This window comes from Theropithecus gelada, chromosome 5 (genome assembly GCF_003255815.1).
Source record: "Theropithecus gelada isolate Dixy chromosome 5, Tgel_1.0, whole genome shotgun sequence".
Classification (NCBI taxonomy): domain Eukaryota; kingdom Metazoa; phylum Chordata; class Mammalia; order Primates; family Cercopithecidae; genus Theropithecus; species Theropithecus gelada.
The window spans coordinates 160863173-160875809 of record NC_037672.1 but is presented as its reverse complement, the minus strand read 5'-3'; the positions used below and the strand labels follow the sequence as shown (position 1 = coordinate 160875809).

General features: G+C 35.3%; 1 protein-coding gene across 1 annotated transcript in view; it reads left to right on the top strand.

Annotated features, from left to right (window-relative positions):
* MARCH1 (membrane associated ring-CH-type finger 1) overlaps positions 1-12637 on the top strand; it is an 826141-nt gene that overhangs the window by 496605 nt on the left and 316899 nt on the right. Inside the window, exon 3 of the mRNA XM_025386160.1 lies at positions 2965-3113. Coding sequence (XP_025241945.1) covers positions 3003-3113 — 111 coding nt within the window. The 5' untranslated portion in view covers positions 2965-3002. The remainder of the gene's footprint in view (positions 1-2964; positions 3114-12637) is intronic.

Here is a 12637-nt window from a genome sequence, read left to right as displayed (position 1 = left end):
CAATGGTCTCTCCTTGTTTCTCTCTCTCTCTCTCTCCCTTCTGATTTACACCTATACTCATGCTGCTTCTTTTGAGGCTACTTGTTTGTTTGTTTGTTTGTTTATTGAGACAGAGTCCTGTTCTGTCACCCAGGCTGGAGTCAGTGGTGCCATCTCAGCTCACTACAACCTCCGCCTCCCAGGTTCAAGCAATTCTCCTGCCCCAGCCTCCTGAGTACTAACTGAGACTATAGAAGACACACGCCACCACGCCTGGCTAATTTTTTGTATTTTTAGTAGACACGGGGTTTCACCATGTTGACCAGTCTGGTCTCAAACCCTTGAGCTCAAGTGATCCACCCACCTCGGCCTCCCAAAGTGCTGGGATTACAGACATGAACCATGGTGCCCAGCCCCTTTTGAGGTTATTCAAACATTGACTTCTTCAAGGAGATGATGCTGTGATTCTAACGTAGCTGACAACTCAGAAAATGCATATTATTTAAAGTAAATCATTAAACAAAATTTATCTCTTGGACGTGAAATGAATGTCCAGATATAGAAATGCAACCATCACAGACATTTTTAGTTTTCATAGATTCTACATTAATATAATAAAAAACTGAAGTGAAGCTGTGTAGTTAGATTGCTGTCTCTCATTTCACACACTTAACTGTCTTTATAAACATTCCTATAATTTCAAACTAAATTATAAACTTTCCAGTCCATAGCAATGTATCTTGTTTCTGGTCTGCTTTCTTAAAATAGTCTGTATGCTGTCCATGGATAGTATTTAATGATTATTATTAACATATTATTTATATTAAAAGTATGTATTTTAACTTTCTGAATTATTTAGCCTAGCTAATAATCCTAAAACAAGATAATGACAGTTATATGCAATAGAAAACTAGAATGCAGTTGGCATTTTGTTATAATACTTCAGCAGGTGTAGCCAAAAGTTTACAGCTTTTGTCATGATGATTTGTTGACAGCTGTCCAACAAAACAGTTCAAAAAGATGATTTGCACAGGCCAGCTTCAAGGAAGACATGATGAGGGGGAGCAGGCAGTCACCTTAGAGTTGTGCAAGTAAGCGTACAAATCTAAAAATTAGAGATCAGAAAGATCCCAGTGGTCCATGGACTTTAAAATTCTCTAGAATAGATCGCTGCACTGAACCCAAATCACATCAAAAATGAAAATTATCCTCTTCTTATGACAACTATTCCTGCTTCAGTACCTAAAATATAGTAGGGGCTTCATAAATATTTATGGATTAATATTGACTGAATAAGGAATGACAAAGCTACTACCACCACAGCATCAAAAAGAATCTGAATGGGAAATAAGAAGTTGGCTACCTTTACAAACACATCTCAGAATAGATACTGATGGTGTCATAATTTTGTGGGCCACACGATTATGTTCTTCATTCATAAATGAATTTAGCATTTTATTATAAGTACTAAAGTGATATTTAATTATAGAGTTAAAATTGAAAAAAATGGTAAATGATTTAGAAGTAGAACATTTGTTTATACTTGATTAAACTGTTTTGGTCATTATGTATCATTTCACTCCTTGCCTTTGAATAAAGATCCTCATTTTCATTTACTCTTAGCACACTTCAAGAAATGCAATTAAAAGCTGATGAGTAACCAAGATAGTGTTACTGGGAATGAGGAAATATTTACTTTCTGTAGAGTGCAAATTAAGTATGCAGATTTTGTATTCAATAGATCACAATTTTACATAACTCTGAAGCAATGTGTTTGAAAGGCCAAGCACTAATAATTCAACATCATTCAAACAATTGTTTCCAAGTTCCCTTTATCATTTCTCTGTACCTCAATTGAATGAGTCACTCATATTAGATTGCTGGTCTTATTAAGAAATCCGTTCTGTTGAGTATCTTAGACATTTTTAATAAAAGATCTTTTTTATCACTTTCCTATTTACATTGTTCAGATGCATTAACTTGAGTATTTTGTCATTTAGAATAATAACTCATCAATCTGTTAGCGCACCGTTCTTTATGTTACTTTTCTTAGTGCTTTGAAATGTGCAGTTTCGAATCTCTGAAATGTTACAAACGACCAGATTGCTAATTGCTTTGGATGCTGTGAAAAATAATTACTGCACATTATTTTTGATATTTAATTGACAGTGTAATGCGTTTAACTAAAGACCTGCAATAAACTATTTCTAATTACTGAGGGTGGTGGAGTGGAAAAGTAGGCTGTAAAACTTTACAAGGGAAACCATGTTTCTCCATTATGTTAGAAGTCATTGTTGATATGACTTTTTCAGAGACAAAACATTTCCCCCAAATAAGAAGTTCTAGAAATCTAGAAAGAGTTGTGGAATATTTCTACTCATGACGTAGTAAGGATTTTTTTAAATTATTGCTTTGGATAGATTGTACTGGTGATAGATGTCATATGCTAAATTTATTATACTTGCAATAATTTTTTTCAGATGGCAGAACTTTATGAGAGAGAAAATCATGCCACTGCCAGAATGAGTAATACTTATCACTGGCCTGTATTCGATTTATTTGGCTTCTGTAGGACATTTAGCTGAAAAGTTATGCCAAATTTTAGATGTCATTGAAATATGTAGATATTATCAGGAACCAGGTCTGTTCTTATTTCTCGAGGTAAGAACTTACTGTTATAAGCTGATCTCTGATAATAACACTTAGAACCTGGCACAAGGAATTCTCATTGTCTACTAGTGCCACAAAGAGAGATATAAAAGATGTTAGGTCCTTTGAAAAGATGTATACTCATTCTATTCTCCTGTGACTCTAGGATATTATTAATAATCAGCATATTCTTCTTTTCCTCCTTATAACCCCTGGTTTTAAAAAAAAGTCTCCATTAGTGTTTTGTTATATTGTTGATTTAATTTTGATTATATATATTTTCCAAAACACAGCTAAAATAAGTGACCTGTTTCAGGGAATGTAAATTATTTTCAGAATTTCAGAAATTGAAAAGGGATAAGAGGAAGGAGAAAATGCTGGGCTGGTGTGAAGCGATAGCCCGTAACCCTCACAGAATTCCAAACAACACGCGAACACCCGAGATCTCAGGGGATTTGGCTGACACCTCACAAACCTCCACATTGGTGAGTGGAAAGTTATTTTACCTCAAATTGGCTTGTATGTAAATAGAATGCTAAAGAAATGTGGGGAGGATGACCTTATAACTAAATGTTATCCTTGTTTACAACAGTATTTGCATTTGTATTATATAATATGTTCATATAGATTTGGTTAGTAAACTAACACAAACACCTTCGTGACATATAATATTAGAGTTTAATTCCAATTAAACAGTTGTTTTTCTTGTTATTAGTTTGGACATCATCCATTTATTATGTTAGTGACTTTAAAATATTTAAATTAAAGTTTATGTTCTTGGATTCTATACTGCATGATGAAATCAGTTGAAGAAAAGTAAGTACGCAGTCATCTAAAGATGATTTAAAGAAAATCAGAATCCTACTTTCTGTATTTTTCTATATTTTTTCTAAAAATGTCTCCATAATAAAATCAAAAATTATAATTTTCACAACAAATTGTGAATTAACACAGTTGCAAAAATAATCTGAAGACCAATTCAAGAATGTGGTCCTTCATGTTTTATTTGCTGCGATAAGTTTAAATGCTGGGCTTTAACTAGCCATCATTTTCCAGGGATTAGGACAAAGCATTCATTAGGAAGAGTTTTAAATGTCTTTGTTTAGATTTGGCTGTAACATTCTTCATTTTAATTTAAAGGAGGAAAATTCCATTCGGTCTCCAGGTTTTAAACTAATATTAGATATATTTTAATTATTGTTTTACCTTTTTATAAGAATGAAAGTGTTTTGATTAGCCTGATTTATTAGCAGTTGAACATACAATTAAATATGAACAAAGAACCATTTAGATTTTTTTTTTTTACTGTTTATTTTGTTTTATTTTACAATTTATATTATTTGACTATCTTAGTACGTTTGGGCTGCTATTACAAAATACCATAAACTGGTAACTTATGAACAACAGAAATTTATTTCTCACGGTTCTAAAGTCTGAGGTCCAAGATTAAGGTGCTAGCTATTTTGGTGTCTAGTGAGGGCCTGCTTTTCTGATTCGTAGATGGTGCCTTCTCACTGTGTCTCTACATGGTGGAAGGGGCAAATGAGCTCCCTCAGGATTCTTCTATAATGGCACTAATACCGTTTATGAGGGCCCCACTCTCATGACTTAATCACCTCCCAAAGGCTCTACCTCCTAATATCATCACCTTGGGGGTTAGGATTTTGACATGAATTTTGGGAGGATACAAGTATTCAGACCTTAGCAGTCACATAGAAATGACAACCTTGAATTAACCTTAGTGAGTTGATATTAAGAGAAACCATCTGAAGGAATAGACTTTCACTTGATAAAACATAGAAAGAGAAGTGAGGAGCTTGCTTAAATCCCATCCTTAGATTGTAAGGGGAGGGCTGAAGATATGGAGAGATGTGTGCAGAACTACTGGGTATTCAAAGTTTTAGGGAATGGTTTCCTTTTGAAATTGTCATCTGCATTGTCTCGTCTCACTCTGAAATGACTTATGTATTATATTTGGATAGCATAAAACTGTGGGGCATGAGTTAACACTACTAAAACATTGTATTATGTAATAGGTATGCGTACAGCTGTACTTTATCAGGTACCATACTATAACCAAGCATTTTTAAGTAAGAAAAAATTACTGCTCCTGTGCTTTAGTGTGTACCTCCTATTTCATGGAATCATAGAACAAAAACCATAAAAACTGTGAGCAAATTTTTGGACTGGCTTTCTGCCTATAATTGGGTAACCTAATAATAAACCTAATAACAGCTTCATTTTACAGATATGCACTGGGGCCCACGAAAATTAATTGACTTTCCCAGTGCCACTTATCTAGTAAATAATAAAAGGGTTACTAGGAATGGGACTTCTCAAAACAATGCTTTTTCTGCTACACCTCATAATCTCAGTTTCTTGATGACATTTTCTTCACATTCAATTAATTTTAATATAAAGAAAAATATATCAAGTTACCAATGGAATGAAATCCAGTAATTAAATCTAATGCTGTATTACAGGGGTAACCTCTATATACTTTAACATATAACCCCCAAATCTCAGTTTCTTAACATATAAAATAAGAGGTTTCTTCCTTGTGTTATGGGCTGATGTGTGCTGGCCAGCTCTCCTTGGAGGTTCACTGCCAAGTCATGATTTAAAGATCCAGACTCCTTCCATCTTTTGATGCTGCCTTTGTAAGCACATGGTCACAGGGGAAATGGAAGAGATTGTGTGGAACACCAAGCATGGGCCATTATGGAGCAGCCTTGAATGCATGGACATCCTTCCATTTCAGGCCCAACAGAACTGCAAGGGAGGCTGGCTGCCTTTCTATGTGGTCAGGAAAAGGAGATGGAATTAATGGGAATATAACCCATCTCTGCCACAGTCCATCTTACTGGTCACCAGATATTCATGTCATGTTCCATTATCTCCTGAAAAGAGATGATTACTCTTCACGAGTGACAATTAAAATTCTTTCAGTCACTAATTTCAGCACAAATTCACGATCTCTGGTTAGCCATTGTCCTCATCAAATGATGAAAATGAATCACCCATGAACAAGTTACCTGCATTTTGCAATCCACTTCCCATGCACCTAATATAAAAGAGAAGCATAGGAAAAGGGAAACCACAATAAATTGTGATACTTAGATAAAGAAAGAATCAGGTACACATGTCAATCACAGGCACAATCCTGCTGGAAAGACATTATAAAGTCTCCCAATCTAGAGGTCAGCAATAGGGTCTGAACACTTCCCTGGGATATCTTCCTTGTCCATAGTTCCCTGTAGCCTCTGGCTATGACTTCTCAGATGTTTCTCTTTTTCCATTGTCCTGTTTAACCATATTTGAAGTGCCTATTGAGAGCTATATTACTTTATTTTTTTTCCTGTTTGGGGAAGATAATGGGACCTAGAGTTATTTTAAGTTTTAAACATTTAAGTGTTGTATTCCAGAATCATGGGATTTTACTACTACAATACCCTGAGATCTCAGTAGGGTTTGCCTTGAGTCTGCTACACAAATGGAACTTTTCAGTGGGCCTTTGTTGTTCAATGCCTCCATCAATGTCATGTTCCACCATTTGGGCTTTAGAAGAAACCAGCCATTTTGCTCAATAAGTCCTGGAAACCTCTGTATTCTGTTTTTCTATGTATCTGCCTTCACACTAGCCACTCATGTTTCTCTTGTAATATCCCGCCAAATGTAGCCAGTAATAGTCAACATACACTACTAAACTTTTGTTTTCCAATCTCTTTTGAGTATTGCCAGCCCAGCAGACTCGCTGTCTGCCTCTCTAGTTAATTCAAGCAGCAGTTTTGCCAAGAGTTTTGACAAAACATTATGCAACTAGAAGGCTTTCTACTTTTGAATCACTTTTCTTTCTACCCGTTGCCCAACCATTAAAGAGATACTATATATTTTAGAATTGTGCTATGGTGGCTTTGTCTTCAAATTTCTGTATTTCAATAGTATAAAAATTGGAGTACAGTCAGGAAAACAGGAAGAAAACCAGCAATTTTAACAAAGAGAATATAATATGCAAAAGTATTTAATCTGGTATTGGAAAGCTAACATGTCAAAAAGGTTCACAAGTTTAATATCTGAAGAAATAACAACCCCTCATACAAAAGAGTAACAAAGGGAGGAGGCTGGAATTGTTAGAACCTGAAAGACTAGAGGACAAGCCCCTCAAAACTGTGTCTTGGTCCTCTGAGGAGGAGTGCATCTCCCCAGATACAGGTACCTCAGGAGTTCAGAGGTGGGATCCTGTGGATCTAGGACCCATATCCCTGAAGAGGATGCACTTCTCTATTTTTATACATTTGGGGTGGTAGTGGTGCAATAAGGATAGTTCAGCAAGTGTAAAATAAACTTAGAAACTGGACCCAACATCCATTACTGATCTAAAGAAGCATTGCTGGAGTGACACTGACAGAAACAGAATAAACAAGAATGAGTCCTTTCTCCTCCTGACTTCTAGTTGTCTTCCGGACTACCATTGGCAGAACCCAACCAAAAGCATAGTGGCAAAGAAGAAATCTGGTTTGAAGTCTCCCAGCTTTAGGATCTTGAGGTAGAATATAGAAAAATGGCTTTAGGGTCAAGAGGCAACAGTATAGAAAGTTAAGGATAGGAGCTTTAATAAATAAACTCAGACATTTCAGACTTAACGTGACAAAGGTTTGCTTTTGCTCACCAGTCAGTCTGATACAGATAATATGACACTCCAACAAAAAAAATACAGAGTTCTCCTGCTGCTATTATATTATAAATATGGCTTTCGAATTTATCAGAGAAGAGAAACAGTGGGAGTGGGTAATCATGGAGATATATGGTTTAGGTTTGGAAGTGATATGTATCACTTCTACCCTGATACCTTTGGTGGGAAACCAGTGACATAGACTAATGGATCTTTAGGAATGATGAAAAATACAGTCTTCCTATATAACCTGAATAGGGAAATTGAAAGCATTTAGCCAGCCTATATCACAAATGCATTCCTTCTTTGGTAAGTAGCCTGCTTATCCTACATTTCCATTTTATATACCCATGCTTTTATTATTACTATTTTGCTGTCATCCAGAGCAGTTGAGGCTTTCCAGTACAAATTATACCCCATCTAAAGATGACTATAATAATGATGGTGGCTGATTATTATGTTCCAAGAACTTTTCTAAGTGTTTTACAAATAATCTTATTTTTAATACTTAACTATAATTCGGTATGGCAAGTGTGATAATTACCCCCATTTTATAAATAAAGAAACTGAGGTATAGAGAAATTTTAAAACCGTCCAAGATAACTTAGGTAATAACTTGTGAAAATGGGAATCCAACAGTCCAATCAGTCTCAATCTAGAGGGCCACTCTATCACGCCTTTCTCAGGTTAAGGGGAAGAAGACAGTCATTATTTGGATTGTACATATTTGGCTAAACACAAAGATTATAAATGAGATAACAATTCATTGCACTGTGGCATAAAGACAAATAGGATATTTCCTTTATAATCTAAGATTATGCATATCTACTAGATTATTTTCTGCTCTGCATTGACTGACTTATAGCTAGTCTCATAGTCGTTTTCCACATACAATTCTCTATAACTGACCTGATTGAAAAGAGTAGTTTTTTTTTCTTTTTTTAATCTGTAGAGCAATTCATACTACCCGCATTTTAAATTCAGAAAATATTTATTGAGCTTAAAAATCTTTCATAATGAATAATAACCTTGAGGGGTTTAGAAGATTATGCTTATTAAGCACATATCCTCACAATTGTAACCTAAGGGTGGGATGTGGCCTCATCTTGTATGATAGCCAGGGGAGAAACCTCTCTCTTTTAAATTTAGCATAACATGATTTTACTCTTTAAAAACAAAAACATCTTATACCGACTATACCCTTAAGGAATTTACTGAATCAAATCAGAGTTTCAATATTAAATTTAAAATGAGAGCAAAGGAGATCATAAGAATCAGAAGTAAGAAGGTGAAACATTTAATGAGGATTACGGTTGAAAAATCCATGGAAGTCAAAACAAGAAGATTAAAAAAGTGTCATTTTAGATGGTCAGCAACGACTCCAGAGAAAATTACACTCCTATAATCAATGATGATTTTTTGAGGCTCCAAATAGACTGCAGTTACAAAAAAAAAGAGAACAAAGTGTCATTCTGTGTGTCTGATAGAGGTGAGTTGCCACTTTCAAACATATATTCATCAGATCAGAGCACACTTGCTAACCTGTGTATTATATTCCAGGATGAGATGCTTCTTGCTCTAGAAAAAAATTAAAGAAGAGAAACTAGATAAGAAACTCTCAAGGAGAAGTATGTAATACACATATATGAAATTAAAATGAAAAATGACTTGTAATCAGACATATATTTATAAAACTTTTCAAAGCAGTCTTTATGTCCATCGTTTCATTACAGCTACAACCCATTGTACTCAGGAACAATGCAGATTTAATTATTCAAACAGATAATGAAATAGGACTGTTAAAAGTTTAGGCAATATACTCCAAATCATAAGAATTTAGATCTTCTAATTTTTAGGTTATTTATACACAACACCCATTATGAGAAGTTGATCCTGTTGTTTGCACAACACCAGTGGAAAGACTATAACTCGGGTGCAGTGGCTCATGCCTGTAGTCCCAGCACTTTGGGAGGCTGAGGCAGGAGGATCATTTGAGGCCTGGAGTTCAAGAGTAGCCTGGCCAACATGGTAAAACCCCGTCTCTAATTAAAATACAAAAAGTTAGCCAGGCGTGGTGGCAGCTGCCTGTAATCCCAGCTACTTGGGAGACTGAGGCAGGTGAATCGCTTGAACCCAGGAGGCAGAGGTTGCAGTAAGCCGAGATCTCACCACTGCACTCCAGCCTGGGTGACAGAGCGAGACTCCATCTCAAAAAAAAAAAAAAAAGAAAGAAAGAAAGAAAAAAGAAAAACTGTAATTTGAAAAGGTCAAATAAAGAAAAAAGGTAGTAGCAGGTAAGAAGGGAGGATTGGTGAGCTTGGGTTCTGTCAGATTTTAAATGCTGAGATTTTTCTAATTTAACATAAAAAATCTCTAGAAATAAAACAAATTTACTGATAATACATGTTTTGCAAGTCAAATTTTCAGCTACTGAATCAAATACCTTCTTACACAGCCTCAGTATTAATAAAACAAGCAGCTAAAAATAATCAAGTTTAATTTTGTCATAATCTTTTGTTTTCAGAGTAGATGTGTTGAAAGTTTCAAACTTATGAAACTTATGAAAGATCAAGAATGCAAATTACGTACTTTTATTTTGACTTTAAGAAGTGTGTAAATGAATTTTATGTTTTAATTGAGTAATCTTATCATTATCAGCTTATTGTTGTTCTAGTTCTTGTTACTTATAGGCCATTCAATTATCCTTTGTTTTAAGCTAAACCAGCCCACTTGGGTGTTTCAATACTAGGATGAAAGCAGCCCCTAGACTTGAGATTTTTTTTTTCTTTTAGAATCCATTCTTTATTATTTAATAAACACTGTCATGGCCGGGCGCGGTGGCTCAAGCCTGTAATCCCAGCACTTTGCGAGGCCGAGGCGGGTGGATCATGAGGTCAGGAGATCGAGACCATCCTGGCTAACATGGTGAAACCCCGTCTCTACTAAAAATACAAAAAACTAGCCGGGCGTGGTGGTGGGCGCCTGTAGTCCCAGCTACTCGGAGGCTGAGGCAGGAGAATGGCGTGAACCTGGGAGGCGGAGCTTGCAGTGAGCCGAGATCGCGCCACTGCACTCCAGCCTGGGTGACACAGCGCGAGACTCCGTCTCAAAAAAATAAAAAATAAAAAATAAAAATAAATAAATAAACACTGTCATTCTCTGGATATCGTACAGAAAACGATCTGGCTTTCACTCAGTTCTTTGTGCTCTGCTCAAGCTGTTTATGCATTCCACGAATTTTATTAAGTTTTTATTATATTCCTTGAGTACAGCGCATGAATTGAGCAAAAGTGGGATTGTGTTTTTCTTACAAAACTCTGTTAAGCACAATATCTTGTATATTAAACCTTTTCTGCCTATTAGAAATGGCATATGCCTTAAAATATGGAAGAACTAATCATAAAAATCAAACAAGTCCGAGATGGTTTCTGTGATCAAAATACATTGTAAAAGTTTCAGAAACTAAAATGATTATAAAATTACATTCTGTTATACTAAAATTCTGCCTTCAGTAAGAATCTTGAATATTGCAGTTTCTCCAATGCATATGACAATGAAAAGTAAATTTGTCCTTACAAAGAAACCAAATTTACCGGTTAATATTTACCAGTAACATCCTCCTGACTCTCTTCCAAGTTATTCCCATCTTCTACTCTTAGTCGATTACAAGGTTAAAGGAAATCATACATCCACCTACAGCAAACGGACCAGAATTGCCCCGCAAACATAGCCTCTGTTGGAATCCAAATAAATGGTAAACAGAAAGAGGAGGTTGAGTATATTAAATTTCTCAGTAAACCTATTGCCTTATTTCCAACAGACTCACCCTCATTTCTTTTAGTCTCTGTGCAAGTGGGCCAGTTTATTATACAGTGGCCTTAATGCATTCTGAAAAGAAATCAGGTCAGAGCAGATAGAGTTTTCAGCTGTGTTTTTTTTCCTCATTTTTCTCCCTCCTTTTAATTCTTTCTTATTCAATCATGTATCAGTTATTGTTTCCAACTGCTATTACAAAGCCTTTGCTAAGTACTGCCGAAGGCAATGGTGAATGAAATCTAAATTTTTATTAGAATAACCATCACAAACAAATGAGAGAAATTAAGCTAAAGACGCAATGCCTTTTAAGAACTTTGATTTTTGTAGAAAAGTAAAATCGTTAAAAATTATCCCAATGGTTGTTATGGAAACAGATTGAATTGAAGAATGCAAAGGGGAGACTGATGCTTTAAACTTCACACCGTGAGGAAAAAATTACATTAGCTGTGCAGCTTAAAGTATCGTATTAACTTTAATTGTATAGTTACTGAACAATGTCAAAACATGATTATTCACAATAGTAATAATTGATCTAAAAATGCTCCTTACATGAATAAATCATTTCCTCTAAGGAGTAAAGTCGTGAGATCATGTTCACAGCTGCTCTTTATCAAAATGTGTCATGTCTGTCTGTTTAATTTAGATATAAATGACATTGTTAGTTCCTCTGAAAGGTGTTTAATTCTTAGTGGTTGTTTAATTCTGCTATGTGTATAGTGTTTAGAACACTTTAGTTTTTTAATATCTTAATTTCGTTATCAGAGGATCAGTGGGTGGACACTCAAATAGGAGAGGCCCTATGTGTGTATATATGTGTGTGTTTGTGTGTGTGTGTGTGTGTGTGTAACTGAGGTACATTGTTTCTCCCCATTCACAGATAACAAAGGTGCCAAAGGTTTCTTCTTTGTCTTTGCTTTTGTGGGAATGCTTTTATGTTTTATAAAAAGGGAGCAGGCAGGACAGATTAGCCTGATCGTTGTTGAGTCAGCTTGGTTTTGCCTCAGAATAAAAATTGTAACTGGAAATAAATGGGACCTGTTAGAATAGGACTTAACTATCCAGAGCTGTTTCCATGTAAAAGACAAGTGAAATAAATAAATTATAATTCTCAAAGACATTTATATATCAAGGCACAATAATTAATAATACAATCATAATATTTTAATGCTTTTTCTAACCCAAAGAATTTGGATGTATACTCTAAAAGTTCGCAGTAACTATGAAATTAGGTAATAACCCTTCTCCTTATACAGAGAGAGAAATTAAGATCCAGAAAGATTAGAAAAGTGGTGGAACAGGAATCCAGAGTCCTATATCTTCCCAGTCCTTTATGCTGCTTCACAGAGAATGTTTTGTTCATGTACATATTTGATAGACAGTTACATGATATAGCATGACGGTTCTTAACCTGGCACAATTACTCTGCTGATTCTCCATCTGTAACACACAAGCTTCGTAAGTCCACTATCAACCACCAGGTCCATTACAGATTGTACTATCTAATTTATGAATTGTTTAGTA